Source organism: Nicotiana attenuata, chromosome 2 (genome assembly GCF_001879085.1).
Source record: "Nicotiana attenuata strain UT chromosome 2, NIATTr2, whole genome shotgun sequence".
In the NCBI taxonomy this organism is placed as follows: Eukaryota; Viridiplantae; Streptophyta; class Magnoliopsida; order Solanales; family Solanaceae; genus Nicotiana; species Nicotiana attenuata.
Window position 1 is genome coordinate 42,382,964 of NC_031990.1, and position 18,854 is coordinate 42,401,817.

Sequence of the window (18,854 nt, forward strand, 5' to 3'; positions counted from 1 at the left end):
AATTTTTTGCTTTCTTTTGAGTCGGTATCAATAGAATAAATTAGGGTACATCTTAAGAAGATTGAATCTCAGTTTTGGGTTGATTTGGTGGAGTTTTGAGGTGGTTTGAATTGAAAATTCGAAGTAGAAGATGAATATGAAGAGAAAAAAAATGATATGTGTGTCACATATGTATCATATTTGTATCAAACGTATATCACATGTATATCCATGTGTGTGAGATACATGCGTGACATATGTCGCAGAACAATATTTTGACTTGATTTTAACTACGAATTTTAATACCAAATCAGTCCAAATCACCTCCAATCTTCCTCAAATTTGTATATTGACTCATATATATATATATATATATATATATATATATATCTATGTATTCATCCCTTTTTGCTACCTCATCCATTAAATTTCCTTCCGACATGCATCTACTATTGTTGATCACGCTTAAAATTATGGAAGGAGATCTTTGCATGTAATTCTTGGAAAGGAAAAACCTTACTTATTTGGATTTTTAATTTTCATATATGATTGGCTAGTTTTGATAAATCTGATTAATGGCTAGAGATTGGTTAGTTTGGAACTTATTTGGGACATTTTTGTAAGATTTCCGATAATATTTCAAGTTAAAGTTTGAACCATGCTCCACGCTCATTCTGGCAACACAATTTTGGACGCTAAGCCACCCAACAAATCCAAGACCATGAAAAATAACAGATAATAAAATAGAAATTATGAAACTCAGTTACCTCCAAGTCAAAACTTTTTTGTTTTTTTCTTTTTTTCTTTTTTCTTTTTTATTTTTTATTTTATTTTGATTAAAAACTCTTCCCGTATGTACACCCTTAAACAATCCTAAAATGAAGTACAAGAGAAAACCACAAGGTAAAATGCCCATGGGAAAATTTTGGTCGGCCTCGGAGGTAAGAATAACTTCACAGAGGCACTATATACAAAAATTTGCCTTGAATCTTGATCATCTCTGAAAGGTAATTCGCCAACTTGAGCTCATTGTATGGGAAGGCTTCAAAATTTGCGACAGACAGTTCAATGAAGCTGAGAGTCACGCGTTGGCTAATGACCGTCCTCCTTCACGTTTGCAGTTGCCCCTCTGGCATGTTTGAAGTCATCCAAACTACGAAACTCGTCTCTGAGTAGCCTATCTAGTTCCTGATGCTTCTTCAAAGGTGCTTTCTGACCTCGCTGCTGACGAAAATGGTGAAAAGCCCTTCAAGAAGGATTGCAGTAGGATCACGTTAATATATCCATGAGGTACGAGATAGTACCCAGCAATAACAATCACGTTAGTAAGAGCAAAATATACTAGCAATTGGAAGTCCAACAAAATCTGGAAATCAGCAATAGCAATGTTAATCTACATATTATCTCCTAAAACTAACTCTACATCAGCCCTTTCACAACACCTCCCCCCGACCCCGAGCTTCTCCCTTGACACAGGGAAAGAGTGGTCAGATGCATGTGCTCCTTTTGTCCATTGCCCCTTCAGATATATGGGGCACCCTTCCCACTTTTTTATGACCGGTAACTTTGTCTGGGGCCAACATTTAGGACCAACCGCAGCCTTCGAAACTCGGAGATGGTGGCCCACTCCTCTACCCTTCTCCACTTAAATATCAGGCTTCGTGTGCTTCGCATAAGGCTCGAACCTGTGACCTAAGTCACAAGTCCTCAACCTTTGCCAATTGAACTAAGCCCTAGCTCCCCCCACCCCCCACCCACACCCACACTTTTTGTTCGATAATCACATAGAATTCAAGTCTACGTTAGGTATAGGGTTTGTTTTACTTAATCGAAAGTGTTCAAGGGCTCAATTGGTACAGACATTGATTTCAAGTTCATTATTGGTTCCCAGTTCTTTTCAGTCTCATGGGTGTCACTAAGAAAGCATGCGGAAGAAAAGGGGACTGAAATGAGGATTTTTAAACAAGGTTAAGGTAATTACCAGTACTTTTCAAGGCCATAAAGATTTCCTTTATTGTAAAAGTCAAGCGTCAATCGCTCGAAGTCCTCATAAAGATCCTCCCTAAATTCCTTTTCCAAACCATAACTGAAACAAGAAAAACAGTACAATGAGTATCTAAAGAAAGTATGTCCGAGAAGGAAAGGGCAACTAACTGCTGAAAAGGATAACTGCTGAAGTTGCATCACATGGAGGTGTACTAGAAAAGTACCAGCTGTAAGAGTTCAAAAGTAAAAGGGCAGCAAACTAAACTGTCATTAACAATGGGATGTAACCATACCTTTTTTTTTAGAAGGACATGTAAACCATACCTATAAAATCTAAACAGACACTCCATCCCATAGTTGTAATTAGCAGCAGCATCTTCTTGAGCCAACTTTTGGAACTCATTGTACATAGAATGTATAAACATGTTTCGCAGAAAATACGACCAAAACCTGTACAGTGTATTCATTTCCTGCATGCCAAAAAGATAAGAACCCTTTTGAGAGTTAAAATTAAGCACTTTAGGCACGCAAATGGATGGCCAAATGGGCAGTAGGCGGACAAATAGATACATCATACATGTGTATACACAGAGAGATGAGCCAGAGACCTCCACTATGAGTTCACACGATTGAAGAGGAAGAATATTGCTATTTCAAAAGTTTGGAAGCATTCATGTGATTTACTTTCAACCGATATCAGATATGCAAATTCAAGAGAACTGTCATTTTTATAGAGATGTATTTTACATGTGGTTTTGTTAACAAACAGAACCTTTTAGGTGAAGAGAACAGTACTATTTGTAGATATTTATTGTATAGGAGGTGGATTATAAACAGACAGTCGCTTCTAGGTACTGAAATTTTTTTCTTTTCTTTTTATGAGTGCACGGGAAATTTTCAATTTGTGTAAATAGTTGGATAGATTTTTTGGAAACTTAATGTTAGAACATTCTAGTAAATTTTTGGCACTATCTTGGTGCAGCATGGAGTGACTTTTGACTTTTTTTAGAAGAAACGAAATGACTTTTGACTTGTCAAAACAAAAACCATAAAGGAACAAAATCAATAAGATAATCAAACAAATTTCACATTTTTCATATAAAGATAAGTTATATTTCCATATCTCACCCCCAAATGAACTTGCAGAATTGAAGTGATATTCCTCATTTTAAACCCTTTCTATAAGAGGCAATTCACTCTCATTAGATTTAATATAACTCCTCTTTGTTTCCTTTCTATCATCCTCAAGTAAAGGGTGATGCTATTTAGATACTGGTAAATCCAAACACAAGGAAATGCAGAACCAAAATTAAGGGAAAGTAGGCACCTCACTGCAACCAATTCCAAGCTTCTTGCGATCACTCAGACAGCGCTTATGATACTTCTTGTACCTAAAAGGTGGAAAACCCAAAACCAACACTCAGGAGGTAAGAGAAAATGCACAAGGAATATATGTATAAATCGGTGTACATGCAGATCTGTGCATGAACAAATGCATGCACATGAATACAAAATTCACAGAACATCAGTTCCTTGTAAAAGTAAATCTACTCACAGCTGTTGTGTAAAACCATTTTCTTGTAGAAGCTTATGACTAGGATGCTGGAAAGGTGGAAATGGTTTCGGCATGGAACCCACAGGCGGACTACTACTAGCAAGATTGCTATGCGGGGAGGCACTCAACTTTGAAGGCCTTGACCTGGAAACATAAGAGTGCATATACTAAGTTTACTGTTTGGCACACCAGAACCTTTTTTACAATTCTCTGATATTAATAGATTTCATAGACTTGCATTGTGCTATCTTTTCTTTTATTTTGATCATCATAGACTTGCATTCTTGCTCTTTAAGGAATAATTAAACAATCAAACATACAACAATATACACTCCGTTAGACCACGTCTAGGGATTCAGAACATACACATGACTGTCAGGAGGTGTAGAACCAAAGAAAAACCCAACTGAATCGCTAGGTGGGCTTTCAGATATTGTTCCTACACTGTTCCGAGAAATCCCATGATTTCGGTAATTTCCTGAAAACAGCCGCTGCTTATGTATTGAATGCGGTTTAGTAAATCCTTTGTTTTGCTTCCTTCGAGAATTAGAATTTCCAGTGCCTTCGCTGTTTTTTCCTCCAGAAGAATGATCAGCATTCTTTGATTTTGATAAAGCAGCAGCTGTACCAGAAGACCTCGTAATCTCATCTCTAGAGCCATAACTGGAGTTGTTAGATCTACGACTGGATCGTGTAGCTTTAAGCTCCTGAAAGATGAGAGTTTTCAAGACATTCTAATACTACATAAGTTGAATAAGCCGAGCATGATCCTAAAAAGCAACCACCAACCTGCTCATAGAAGTAGAGGCCATCATTTATTGCAGAAGCAAGCTCAGTAGATATTGGTTTTGATTCTTTTCCAACAGTTCCGGATACCTGAGATGTCCGAGTGTTCTGTATGCAAACCACACAGATGAGATAATTAGCCTAATTATACACTAATTCAGCTCAGTAGTGTAGAAGAAATAGAAGAAGGGCAACGGAAGTCCTGTGTAAACACAATAGCTCCTAAAATCATTTTCCACAGGCTTCTCCTGAGCTGCATCAGTCACAGTGTCTTAGCTTTTTCATGAATTTGGCCAAATTTTTGAGTCAATAGAACTGGTTTTCAAACTTATTGTCTCTCACCAATACAAATTATCCTACTCACTTATGCAAATTAAGGCTGGGCAAATCAAAATCTTGTAAGGACTAAGGAGTACACAAAGATAGAATCTAAGGAAAGCATCAATTGATACATACCAACCCCAGATATGGCTGTCATTAACAAGGATGGAAAGTTGAGATATCGAGCAAAATCTACATACATCACCAGTCATATTGACTAGACGAGTCCAAATTTGGAAGCATAAGAATCCTAAAAATCAGTCCCAAGTATACACTCAAAAAATAAGGGCTCATCAAAAAAATTCCAGCTCAATAAAAACAAAAAGCTTTTGAATTCAGCTATATCAATAAGGTCCATGCCTCCCTGAAGAGAAGTTGAGATGGTGGTAGCAATCCATCCATACACTAGGAATATAGTCCCATTTCTAAGTAGTATCGCATTCTACCAAATGCCCCAATAGTCCATATCCATATATGAATTGGACCACAGAGATCTGGTATTACAAATCTGTCTCACCATATCATTCACAGTCCTTAGCTTTCAAGTCTATTCTTGGTAACATAAACTCCACTCTTAAAGTTACGTTCCTATTTTGCCCATTAGGTCTTTTACTAGTATTTTGAGAATAGAAAAACTCTTGAGAGAGATTTGGGACCTCTTGGTTTGCATTCAACTTCAGATTACCTGTTTTCAAGAATAGGATTCTTAAGGGGTCATGAGCAGCCGCAGCAATAGAAATCGATTCCCTTATGTCAACTCATAAAGGTATCAGTGTTGGCGCTCTAACAATCAAACTTCACGAGGTAATCTTATACCAATAACTTGTTGAATCTTGTATACGGGAGTTTTCTCCCTTTGATTAATACAATTTACCTTATAAAAAAAACCAATAAATTGTCGAATAAACTAAGATGAAGCTCATCCTGTAACTACTTGCACTATGTAATAACTTCCTCTTTTTAAACGATGGTGCTCAAGTTAGCTTGAATGTAACTTGACTAATCTATCGAGCACTTTCTACCTCCCACCAGCACAAGTATTGGATAACTCTACTCACTAATCCCTATGAACTCACATAGTATAGCCTCAATTGCAATAGTACTTTGGTTGCCAAGGTTGTTACCCAACTCTTCATCCCTAGTCCATTCTTTTGGGGCTTACACTATGTAATAACTAACAAACAATAAACGAAATTTTGAATATGGCAGGCAATACATTTGTAAAGCGGCAACCTATAATTGTTTATTCACATTCTTTTAGAAACTCCTCCAACTCTCTTTTATTTGGAATAAAAAGCATTTAGTTGGTTGTTGGTCCACAATTGGCATAACATCACTTGCTAAACTTGACAATACCTTACACATCCTTAAGCCTAATCATCAGACTGTATAGGAAGGGCAACAACATATTTTTCTTTTCACTGCAAGCTAAAACAGCCTAAAATCAATTTGTTTGGTACATCAAATCTACTTGAGCAATTTTCCTGTTCCATCATGGTGTATTGCTCCAAGCCTCTTCCTAGATATCCACAAGACCAGGAGGTTCTATTTATTTAATAAATTTTCAATTCCTGTTTAGCTCCAGGGACACCTAGTCCTCTTATTTCTGTTTTTCATACCAAATTTTGATTTTCTTGTAATACGAATAAGTGGGTATTTAGGCAACTTAATAACCAATACTTCATGTAAGTAATAATAAGCTATAATCTTTTCATCTCCCAAGACCTCTTATATAGATTAAATAGTCAACAGCAGTTCATTCATGTCTACTACTTAGATGTGGTCAACTACCTGAGGCCCCACGTTGCCGAAGTACAAAATGATGCATAGGCATCAATTAGGAAATGAACAAAACATTGAATTATGTAATTCAAATCCCATGACTTCTTTCACTTGGAACAAATAGTGAATAGGACCTTCGACTACCAATCTCATAATTGCATACTCAGAAGATCAGTTAGACCCAAAGGGAAAGACTACTAGCAAGCACGCCCACACATCTGTAAATTTTGACCCAAATTAAGATACCTATTACGGGGCACTATAAACCAAGAAAATATAATGGGATCTGTGATATGTAATGAAGGTAATACAATGTAACTCCTATGTCAATCAGCGAATGAACAAATGAATCAAATTTTAAGATCACCCATTTTATGCATCTAGAAACTAATACTCCCTCCATCCCAATTTATGTGGTGGTGTTCGACTCACCGCGGAGTTAAAGAAATAAAGGATAACTTTTGAAACTTGTGGTCTAAAACAAGCTATAGATATTTGTGTGGCTATAAATCATCTTATTAAGGGTAAAGTAGGAAGTTTAAAGTTTAAATTGTTTCTACCTAAGGAAGTATGACATTCTTGTTGGGACAGACCAAAAAGGAAAGTATGACAAATAAATTGGGACAACCAAGAATACACAAGATCTGATAGTACCTGTAACATAAAATAGGAGTCTATCCTCCACTTGTTAATGCATGTAGTAGAACTCTTAGGAGTAAGTTTGACATAAAACCATGTAAAGTCAAAACACATACCAACTTCCAAAAAGTTTCCTTTGGAACTGAAATCACCCACATAAATGACATGGAAAGCAATTTTCTTACCCGCGTTACAATGACAAGTTTCTCAATAGCCTCATCATTAACATCCATCTCATCATCTTCCTCGTCAACTCTTCATAGAGCAAGACCACCAAGATGTTAACAACACAGTTAGCAATAGAGAAACAGTAAGAGATATTTGCTCATATAAGTTCGTCCTCACAGTACAATTTTGTTGTTCCATGTGGAGTTAACAAAGAAAATCAGATCACAGTGAAAGCAATTATGATAAATTCTTTTTCTTCCTTAGTCTCATCTCAGCAGATAACAGTGAAAGCAATTATGATAAATTCTTTTTCTTCCTTAGTCTCATCTCAGAAGCTCATAATTATATATCATTACTTAACATTTTTAACCTATTTTGGGCAAGCAGATGACCTCCTACCAGCTATAGCAAGAAGATTAACACACAAAAGCTATATATGTTTTATTTATGCCCGCGAGCAGAACCAATCTTCTTCAGATACACACCAATCCCCAACCTATGAAGGAACAAGGATATAAGTATAGCAATATGAGTTTAGGGGGGCCAAATGTTAAAAATGCACATAAAACAGGCTTTCACCTTGCCCTTACTGATGAACAAGAAGACACCTATAATATGAACCAAAGTGGTTAGATTCTGGTAGGAAAAAGATGATAAGAGTTGCAATGAGTACAAGCAAATGGAACATAATATGACCCAATAGCGTCAGATAAGCTGAACAAGTAAACAGCAGAGCCAGTCATCCACATATCCTTGTATCGATACAAGACTGCAGAACCAGCTATGAAGCAAACCAAGACCAAGACCAGCCCAATTCAGGTAAGAAAATGCACAAATCAAGCTACAGCAATCATCTATACCTTCCACTCAAAGAGAGCTGGTCCTTTTTATGCTCAAGCTCCATCTCTTCATCAAGCATAAAAGTGCTTGAGAAATCATTAGATAAGTCATCTACAGCATCTGGTGCCATCACCATTCTTGAATCACCACTTCCTTTGTCAACTCTGAGAGTTGAGCCATGGAACCCAGATTTCTTCCTACTGTTTTCTGCTTTACCAAAAACTGATACTTTTTTAGCCTGTATCTCTAATAATGGAAGCTCACCTACAGAAAGATTTTCTTGGGAAGATGTCACTTGAGTTCCATCCTCTTTATTTTCATTGACCTCCTCATTTTTTATATCGAGAACAACCTTCCCCACTAGGTGTTCCACCGGAGACAAAGGGGATGATTTCTGATCAGCACTAGCTGAAACCCACTTTGACCATTCATCACGTCTTCTCAACTTGTCACCCTACAGAAATTAAGCAAACTACACATGAACAAATAAAGACAAAGGTACAGAATGTAAATGTAAAAGGCAAAGAGGAAAGACAAAAATGTATTGATAGGATAACTCAAAGCTCTTTGCACTAGCAAGTTGCCAAATTCGACTCAATACTTTACCCAAGTTGCAAATTTGTCTTCGAATGAATTTTAGTTCTTATTGCAAATAATGGTGTGAAGGGAGTAGTAGAGGAAAGACCACGGAGGGGGAGTGGAGAGCAATTAAGAAAGAAAACCAAGGAGGGAAACCTATAGGTTAGAATTTTACCTTTCTGTTTCTTTTGTTTTTTGTTTCACCTTTGCCTTACTTTTTCTTTTATTTTCTTCTATTTTCTTCTGATGTTCTGAGTTTCTTTACTTCATGTTTAATCCAAAAAAGCCATTATAGGTCTTAGTCTGCCCAACAATACACCAAGCGACCATTTTGGAACCAATATTAAATGTTGAGGATGCAATATGAACAAAGTTAGTTTGAGGAAAATAGGAACTTATATCTAAAAATTAATTGGGAAATTTACTCTTTTTCCTGCAACGGGAAAAGGAAAGAGCCAGTTGGAGACCCCAGCAAAAGGGAGAACACTTTACCTTAACTTCAACAGTGCTTGAAGCCTGCAATGCATCAATGATAAATGCTATATCTGTACTCATTTTTTTAACCTGAAACACAAATGAAAAAGAAAATGATAGATGCTTAAATGTGTCACACCAAGTAAAAGAAAACAATATAATGGACTAATCCAACTACAGGTTTCACACATGAAAAAATTTTATACAAAATTTGATGGACTTCAATATAGAAACAAAGCACTGCAATGGTGCAACCTATCAGTCACTTTAGCATAAATGTAAGCATATCTGAGAAGTTTTGAGATTGTACCCTTTTGAAATCGGCAATAATAGAGATTGGAACCCATCCTTGATCATCCATCAAGGAAAGCAAGTAGTGATCACTCTGCAAATTCTGATCACTGCCAAGAAAAAGCCACATGTTCTCGATATCAATATATAGTAGTCAAAATTTTGTAGGACATATTGCAGGTAAAGTAATTGACCCACAAGAGTTGTATCTCTGCACCAATAATTCTTGAAATGAAATGTACTAATAAAAAAACTACTACTTGAAATGTAGATCCATTAAAAGGAGGGATCATTCCTCCTGTTTTCTTAAATTGTTTGGATAAGGTGAAGGTGAAGATTTTATTTAAAAGAGTATCAAGCTGATACTGTGAAAATACAGAGATAGACCTAGATTAAAAACTTTAAAATACTAAGCAGTCTAGAGTGTCCAGCATGTTATGAATTTTATGAACTTCAAATCTTTATTTTAAAGGAGTTTCCATGAAAAAGCTATTATTCCTGCCCTTCAAGCTTCCAGTACCACAATCGGGGAATAATTACATCTATTAAGAAAACATAGTGACAACCAACATAAATAAAACCTTTTCCTGATATAGTACCTGAAATAGTACTCAATTTGCTTAATTATGCTCTCTCTCAAAGCTAATGTAGGTGATGGTGGAGTAGAGGCTCCGGAGCTGACAGGATGTGGGACAAAGAAAGGTGGGTAAGGCACTCTTACAGAACCTGGAGATGGAGGAAGAAAGTATATAGCTCCTGGAGGACCTGTAAAATAGCCAATGGTCATTTCCATGTAAAAACAAATCGAAAACTAAGAATAACTTCATGAATAAATAAACAACTACTAACGGTGATAGAGATGACAGCACATAAGAGATGGAATACCAGCTGTTTAGGGGAAGGCAGTGAGAAGGACTATATTACTGTCATCACAAAGGTCCAGTAAGTATAAGGGAGGGAGAAATAGGAGCAGTACCAAATTGCTAGTTACGTGCTAAAAGACCAGCGGAAGTAAAGCTACATTTAATGGTAAAACCATATTCCCTTTTTTTGTATTTCAAGAATGATGTGGTCACTTATTCTGAAAACTAGTTATGCGTAAATTACCTGAAAAATTTGCACCATCTATGTAACCCGGAGCTGGAGCAAAAAATTGAGGCCTTAGGAAAGGCCTAAGTCCCATACTCTGTTGTAACTGAATGTCATCTTTAGAACCTACAGGACGCTGACTAGACAAGGCTGGACTAAACTGCCCACCACGTTCTTGTGTATTAGGTCTTCCTCTGTAGAATTTGGCATCGAAGTCATTTGGATCCCCTCGTGATGGGGGACGAAACCCACCATTTATAGGGGGTACAAAAGCTTGGGCTGCAGCGTCACCATCAGACCTGGCCACGTGACCTTCAGCTCCAGGGAAAGGCCCTCGAGGGTGCTGATAAGCATACCCCGGAAGAGGAATATGTGGCATAGGTACCATATTTTGATAAAAAGGAGGAAATCCTGGCTGGTGGTAAGCCAAGGGTACAGGAAATGATTGCCCACCATTTTGGTTGTGCCTGGGGCCTGCTTTATGTTGAGGTGCGGATGATGACTTATTTGACGATTTGGCACTAGAATATCCATGGAACTTTGGCTGCTCACCTCGGAGCTGCAAGACAATATACCATCAAATATATTTCATGGTAATACATTCTAATTCATGGTAATAGAGAATAAATAAATCTAAAGAGGCGTAATGACCAGACAAAGTTGCAACATGATAAATCTATTTGAATCATACCAGTTATGGTGCACTACCTGGCAAAGTTTTCGAACAAAGGATAATTTGACACACGGTACAGATGGGAAAAAGGCACATATGGCAGATAAAACGGCAACTATAAAAATATGCCTTAATCTCAAACTACATGGCATCAGCTATATAAGTCCTCAATATCTACCCGGGTGACTTTCAGCAGCAGCACGCCTCTTTTCTAGCATGTTCAGCAACACCACCCCTTTTCTGGTAACCAATTTGGCCTTATTCCAATGGCAACGGGCCTCTTTTCGATAATCTGATTGCACTAGACCTATTCCAACCAGCATTCGGCCATTTCAGGCAGCAATGTTTTTCCGAGACTGTACCAACAATGCCTCTTACATCAGACGCACCACCGACACTGCCTCTTCAGGTCATTCGACCACTAACTTTTTCAACTTCTTCAAATATCTATATAAAATGGTCACTTCCTTGAACTGAGAGGGTGTGTTAAAAGTGGATAATTCAGAATATTCTATAACCATATGATTGTTAAAAGTTAAAGGAATTATCAAAAATATTGTATAAATCATTCGTAATGGTTATGTCATAATTACTAAAAACCTACTTTTTCAACAAAACAATTAGTAATCTTGTAATTAGTAAAATATTCCTTCTTTGATCTATCTCAAAACTCCTACATAATACCGGTATACTGTCAACTAACAATGCCAATAAGAGTTTTCTCAGTTTTCTTTCTTCATAATTGTACCTTCCGGAATTCATTCACTTCCGGATATTCTCTTGTATATGTCGGCTTTATTGACATCAAAATGATGCAAATCTAATTCCTCATTGAGTTTTTTTTTCCTTCAGCAGTAAATTGAAATATTTTGTTATTCCACCAAATAATTTTAAGTGTGTAAAATATTTACTAGTTCTATCCCAAACAATGTCATAGTAAAAGTATCGTCATTCCAATGCTCTACATTTTTCTCCTTCTTTCACCATGAGTATATGCATTCAAATGTGACACATGAATATTCTACACTGTCAGTATATAAAAGGAAGTTCTTTTTTTCAGAATGGTAACAGTAACTGACACAGTATACAAATTTTCAATCGAGTAATAAAAAGTAAACCTTCTCAGAAGCAGCATTGCGGCTATCAGTCTCCGCCAGCGGAGGAAGTAACGGAGACTTGGCGTTGGAGTTAGAATCACTAGTCTTAAGCATCTGCTGAGCATCAGATAGGGCCGGCCATGAAGCAGAATCGGTATCCGCCGCCGGCGACGAAGGAGTATCGTTCGCCGCCGGAGTCTTCCACGGCGACTTGGGAGGCTCGCTCACCTCCTTCTGATCATCTACACTAGTCTCATTCTCCGCCATGCTCAAAAACTACAGTTACCCTGTATCGCAGAAAAATTAGAAGCTTAAAACGGATAATAAATTGATAGAATGCGAAAAAAAAGATGTGATTTTTTGGGGATGCCGAAGAGGAGGCGGAGCTATACGGCGGCGTGTGGTGGCTGTGGCGTTGAGAGTGAGTGACTGAGTTGTAAAGAGAGAGGGACACTAGGGTTGAGGGGTGTTTTCAGACAATGAGACAAGAATTGAATGTTGTCAAACAGCGACAGTATTAAATTCAGTACTCAGTAGTGTGTGAATTATTTTTACTAATTACTTAGTATTTAATTTGGTAAAGAGAAAAAATAAAAATGAAATAGTAACTGTTTTTTTTTTTTTTGGCTCTTAATTATCCGAAAGAGATAAGATTGGACTATCCAGATGATAAATCCAATTAAAGATACTTTCCCTGCTATTTTGTAGGACCAATTAATTTTAGTAGGATTTATTTTTTATTTTAATTAGTATTTGATTCTTTACTTTACTTTTCTTAGTTTCGGGTACAAGTCTAATGGTGGCAAAATAGAGAAAATAATAGTTATTCATCCATATAATTCACTAAAAAATGGGTTAATAAAACAATGAACTTTTTAAAAATGAGTCAAATATAGATAGAAACCATTTTATCTAAATAAAAATAAATAATTAATAAATAACCAATGAGTTTAACTTTTACATTTGTAAAGACTCAAATTGGAGGTTCCTCACACTAAAGTGTGAGAGGCTAGAAATTTCCATATTCAAAAAACCATGGATAATATGGATATCCATATAATCTGTCAGTTACTACATTTTCTATTCGTATTTAATATAGATGGATCGGATAATTTATCCGTTTTCACCCGTCCATATCTGACCCGACCAGCCCATTTACCCAAAAGGTACGGGGTGAAATTCAAAAATAGCCAGATTTATAAATGATAATTGAAAAATAGCCACGGTTTCAAAAGTAATCGAAATTTAGCCACTTTTTATGTAAAGATAAATCTGCACGAAAACGCTGTTCAAAATCCGAAAAATATTCTAGCATAATATACTGGACTTCCAGCATAATATACTGGAGTTCCAGCATAACATGCTGGAAATTCATACACAGGTGCACCAATCTCCAGTATATTATGCTGGAACCTTCCGTATTGCAGCAAATTAGTCGCTATTTTTTAACGACTTTGCAAATGCTGGCTATTTTGCAATTACTAGTCCAAAAACTGACTAGCCCGTGCTATTTTAACCAAGGTACAATCTTGTATTTTAGATTATGTTTTTAACTCCTTATATGGAAATACGGAATGAACCCAATAATATATATATGCGAGATTGTCATTATATAAGGGGTGTCTTACTTTGAAATGTAGAGTGTACGTCCTAAGCCATACTACAAGTGTATTTAGCATAGTCACTTTAGAATTAATTCTTAGTTTAATTGCATTGTATTATCATAAATTCACTTTCAAAATTTAATTCTTGTTTCAATGCAAGGGTGTGGTCGTGTGGATACGTCTAGGGGTGTCAATGGTTATTTAAAAACCGATTGAACCGACCGAATCGAACCGATTTTTAGGTTTTTTTTTAATAAAACCGTAGGTTTTTATATATATCTATAACCGTACCGAAAAATTAGGGTAGGTTTTTTATTTTATTTAAAGAACCGAAAAATAACCGAACCGAACTGGATATATATATATATATATATATATTAAGCTTTTGGTCTTAGGCCTTGGGCCTTGAGCCTACAAGTATTTAGTATTCAAAGTACCTACTTTTAAAACCTATTTTCCCCAAGACTATTTCGATTGGAATTTGGAAACACTGCCGGCGTCCTTAACTTTGCAGCAAAGCACAAGGTTTGATTTCTCTTCTCTTGGATGCCTATTAGTTTCTCTTATTCGACTATGCATATTGCATAGTATATCAAAATAAAGTTTGCACAAACAACTCAAATTGGCAATATCAATTTTAAATAAGTACTTCTGTTAAGTTATTACACGCAACCTTGCTACTAGTATAAGATGCTTTCATATGCTACCATCATTGATTTGTTAGTCTTATTCTTTCTGAAATTTTATCATTTAAAGACTTAAAAATATAGAATATCTACGTGTATAAAAACGCAATAACTAGTAGTAAAATATCTTACATTGTCCTTTATATTTTGTTATAAAGCACTATTTTATTTATATTTTTTATAAGGAGAATTTTTCACTAGAGCAATATTGCTATCACAGTTTAAAGACATATATTTTGAACTTGATAATCTTACTTTTTGGAATCTTAATTATTTCTTTTAGTTACTAATAACTTAGTTTTGATTTATTATAACAGGTTGAATTTATAGAGCAATCTCTTCAACAGAATATCTCTAATCACGGCAATGCGAAAAATAGTACAACAGGTTCTAAAGCAGGTATTCCTCCCCGACCACCTCAAAAACGAAAAAAAGACCAATCAAAAAGTCCCTCAAAAGAAAAATAGTGATCATGGGTCAGAAGCTTGGCATCATTTTACTAGAATTGAAGAAAGTGAACCAGTTAAGGCTGCATGTAATTATTGTAAAAAAGAAATTGTCGCTTTAGGGCGAAATAGCACTTCGGGCATGTGGAACCGTCTAGATAGGTGTAAATTATATCCTTACAGAAGAGAAAAAAATCAAAAATCTATAATTGATTTTACCATCAAAGGCGAGGAAGGTGATAAAACAGAAGTTGGTAAACTAAGGCCTCTTAATGTAGAGGAAATTAGAAATGCCCTTGCTGCCATGGTTATTATTGATGAATTGCCATTTAAGATTGTAGAAGGGAGGGTTTTAAGAGATATAGTAGAGTACTTGAACCTAGATTTATCATCCCTTCAAGGAATACAGTTGTCTAGAGCTTTATATGAAAGAGAAATCCATTTTGAAAACGATAATTAAAAATCATCGTGTGTGCCTTACCACAGATACTTGGACATCAATTCAAAATCTTAATTACATGTGTCTCACAGCACATTGGATTGATGATGATTGGTTGTATCAAAAGAGAATTTTAAACTTTCAGCTTATTGAGAGCCATGCGGGAAGAATTATTGCTAGTTCTATTGAGGACTGTTTAATTAATTGGGGAATTGAAAGTGTTCTTACAGTAACGGTAGACAATGCAAGTTCTAATGATACATGCCTTGATTACTTGATGAAGTGTGTTAAGTGAAAAGATTCAATTTTAGACAACAAATACATGCATGTCAGATGTGCAGCTCACATTGTTAATTTAATTATAAAAGAAGGTTTAGCAGAGCAAGATAAGGCCATTATTAGAATTTGAAATGCAATAAGATATGTGCGATCCTCTCCTGCCAAGTATAATTTGTTCAAAAAATGTGTTGAGAAAGAGAAGATTTCATGGAATCATCTTGTTTGTCTTGATGTTGATACTAGATGAAATTCCACATATAAAATATTGGAACATGTTGAGAAATTTGAGAAAACTTTTGTGAGGATGGAATTAGATGATCCAAATTATAAGAAGTACTTTGATGGAGGTTATAATGGAGCCGGAGATGGAAAAAAAGAAACAAAAAATAATAAAGATAAAGGTCAAAACTTATTGGATTTTCCAATATGAATGATGTTAGTAATTTTTGTGAAGAATTGAGAGATGGGAGGAAGAAGTCAGTGAATAAGAAAAAAAGAGATAAGAAAATCATTGGCCCTCCTAAGCTGAAGATTTTCAAGCTGCAAGATGCTTCGCAAAGTTCTTAAAGTTATTCTATAATGTGACATTGAAGTTTTCAGGCTCATTGTATACTACTTCTAACACTTTTTCCGTGAATTGGTTGCTGTTTATTCTGCAATTGGATCTCTTTCCCTTAATGAGGATGATGGCATGAGAAGCATGGCACTAAAAATGATGGAGAAATTCGATAAATATTGGTCCTTTAATAGTAAGACCAATTATTTGTTGTTTGTTGCTATTGTGTTGGATCCACGTTTCAAGTTAGAATATGTTGAGTTTTGCTTTAGTGAAATGTATGGTCATGATAATATCTTTATAAAATCAAGGATTGCTAGTGTGACAGAGTGTCTGGATAAGTTGTATCATGAGTATAAGAGATTATATACATTTGAACACGAGAAATTTGAAGATTTAACTTCTAATGAAGTTTCTCATGGCATGAATATTCATGAATGTGATAAAAGTTTAGACTTTCTTGACTATCAATTAGCAAAGCACATAGAATCAAAAAAGAAAACAGAGAATGCATCAGAGGTAGCCAAATACTTGAATGATGTGCTGGTTGAAAAGAGAAATGAATTTGATCTATTGGCTTGGTGGAAAGGAAATATAACTAAATTTCCTATTCTCTCAAAGTTGGCCAAGGATGTTCTAGTCATTCCAGTGTCTACTGTATCGAGTGAACAAGCTTTTAGTACTAGTGGTCGTGTAATTGATACATTTAGGAGTTCTTTAACTCCTAAAACTGTAGAAGCTCTTATATGTTTGCAGAACTGGTTGCGTTCTACTCCTATTGATTTACGTGAATCTCTGGGTAATATTGAAAGTCTTGAAGAGATTGAATAAGATAATAAGATTTTCTTTATTAATTTAATTATTTTATTTATTAGTGTGAAAGATTACAATATTCATTAAGTTAATTTTATTTGCTTTACTCTTTGCAGATTGTTTGAATTCAGCACCAACCATTATTGCTAATTTTGATGACTAATTGAGGTTCATGACTCACTTGTAAGAGAACCAAATTAATTAGTTTCATCACATATTTTTTTTAATAAAAAAATGACAATTTACTTTTCTCTTTCTTTACAGATAGAAGGTGAGTTGATGTTCCTGATGGTATAGTCGCTGCCTCACTGCCTTATTAGATCAATTATAAGTTCTGTTATTTTATGTAATTTACAAAGTTGACTGTTAACAATCAAATTCTTATATTATAGGTGCTTGGTTGCAGGTGTCAATGACAGTGTGTCAATGTAATAGTGCTATTTTGCTTTACTTTTTGTTACGTGCAGAATTTTAGCATGTCTTGGTTAAGCTGAAGCAGCTGTAACTGGAAAATGGTGGGTGTTGACATCCATATATCCCTCCTTTCTGCAGTATTATCCAATTTGCGCATGAACTACATTTTAGCTTTCTAAACAAGTATATCTGATAGCCTTTAGTTGTTTATTTGTCTCCGTCAGCTTAACGTCTTTTTAAACTGTCTGGAGTTTTTGCTTCATTATCCTTCTATTTCCTGCGAAAAACTGGAGAACCAAATGCCTCCCGTTTTATTTTAGTTGATATTTTTATTCTTGCCGAGGGTCTTTTGGAAACAACTTCTCTACTCTCCGGGGTAGGGCTAAGGTCTCCGTACACTCTACCCTCCCCAGACCCCACTTGTGAGAAGTTACTGGGTTGTTGTTGTTGTTATTTTATGAGTACGTACTTATTTAGAGTAATCTATATTTTGTATGTGACTCTTATATGGCATTTTAAAAATATACCGAAAATTAACCGAACCGTACCGAAACCGAAGAGAAACCGAAATGATTGGAACGGTTTTGAAAAGTCCAATTTTGGTTATAAATATAGAATAACCGAAAAGTTGATATGGTATATAATTTATAAAATAACCGATCGAACCGAACCATTGACACCCCTAGATACGTCAAACTGATTGAAGGGCCGTTTCAAGTTGGTTTAATTTTTAGGAATTTTTACATTCCTATGCCACATAGGAAACCTTATTACCCTCAATGTTTAAGGTTTGACTTAATTACACTTAGTATACCAAATTACCAATTCTATACCATAATTAATTACGAGTATAATTAATTATATATATTTTACTCCTTAATTAAAGGAATCTTTATAGATAAGTATCCCCACTCATCCCACGTTTCTCTCTCCCCCAAAAATTCATCTGTTATACTATTGGACTACGAGTTTAAGATAAATTAATTTAACTGTAGGTAATAGTAGAAAATATATTAAGATATTAATACTAAAAAAGATAAATTCAAAAGAAAAGGTGCAGTAGATGTTAATGCTTGAAAATCTTCAAAATGAAAAGCGTCATTTAAATTGAACTGCTTACTTATGGCAAGTAATTTCCAGATTCAAATATTGAGCAAAAAGTGAGCCATAAGCTGCCCAAAAATTATAGACGTAGATGAATCCATAAAATCGACATCAGCTTTCTTAAAAATTAATGTGATATACTTACAATAAATATAGTACAAGCTTATTACAGTGCGCAGACGCACTTAGAGATCATCTTATCAATTCATGCATAATAGGAAATAGAAGAATTTATTTTTGAATGGTCTCTCTCT

General features: G+C 35.5%; 1 protein-coding gene across 2 annotated transcripts; it reads right to left on the reverse strand.

Annotated features, from left to right (window-relative positions):
* Positions 895-12,761, reverse strand: LOC109208068 (la-related protein 1A). Of its 2 annotated transcripts, XM_019371084.1 has the most exons (15): positions 12,652-12,761; positions 12,281-12,546; positions 10,508-11,048; positions 10,000-10,165; positions 9,420-9,510; positions 9,128-9,199; positions 8,077-8,510; positions 7,234-7,303; positions 4,310-4,414; positions 3,887-4,227; positions 3,521-3,664; positions 3,293-3,356; positions 2,290-2,435; positions 1,961-2,065; positions 895-1,225 (listed from the first exon to the last, which is right to left on the reverse strand). In XM_019371084.1, exons 2-15 carry the CDS (start codon positions 12,524-12,526, stop codon positions 1,072-1,074), a joined length of 2,679 nt encoding a protein of 892 aa, XP_019226629.1. In that variant the 5' UTR covers positions 12,527-12,546; positions 12,652-12,761; the 3' UTR covers positions 895-1,071. The 2 variants fall into 2 exon arrangements, with proteins under 2 accessions (XP_019226629.1, XP_019226636.1); XM_019371091.1 differs by having other exon boundaries at positions 12,281-12,756.

Bases quoted from the DNA above. Each gene is read 5' to 3' on its own strand.
- LOC109208068 (XM_019371084.1), bottom strand. From the start codon at position 12,526: ATGGCGGAGAATGAGACTAGTGTAGATGATCAGAAGGAGGTGAGCGAG. The intron at 8,511-9,127 runs GTAAAGTGTTCT...TAATTTCTGTAG, and splicing joins CAAGCACTGTTGAAGTTAAG to GGTGACAAGTTGAGAAGACG. The intron at 4,415-7,233 runs GTAAGAAAATTG...GTTTGCATACAG, and splicing joins AACTTGTCATTGTAACGCGG to AACACTCGGACATCTCAGGT.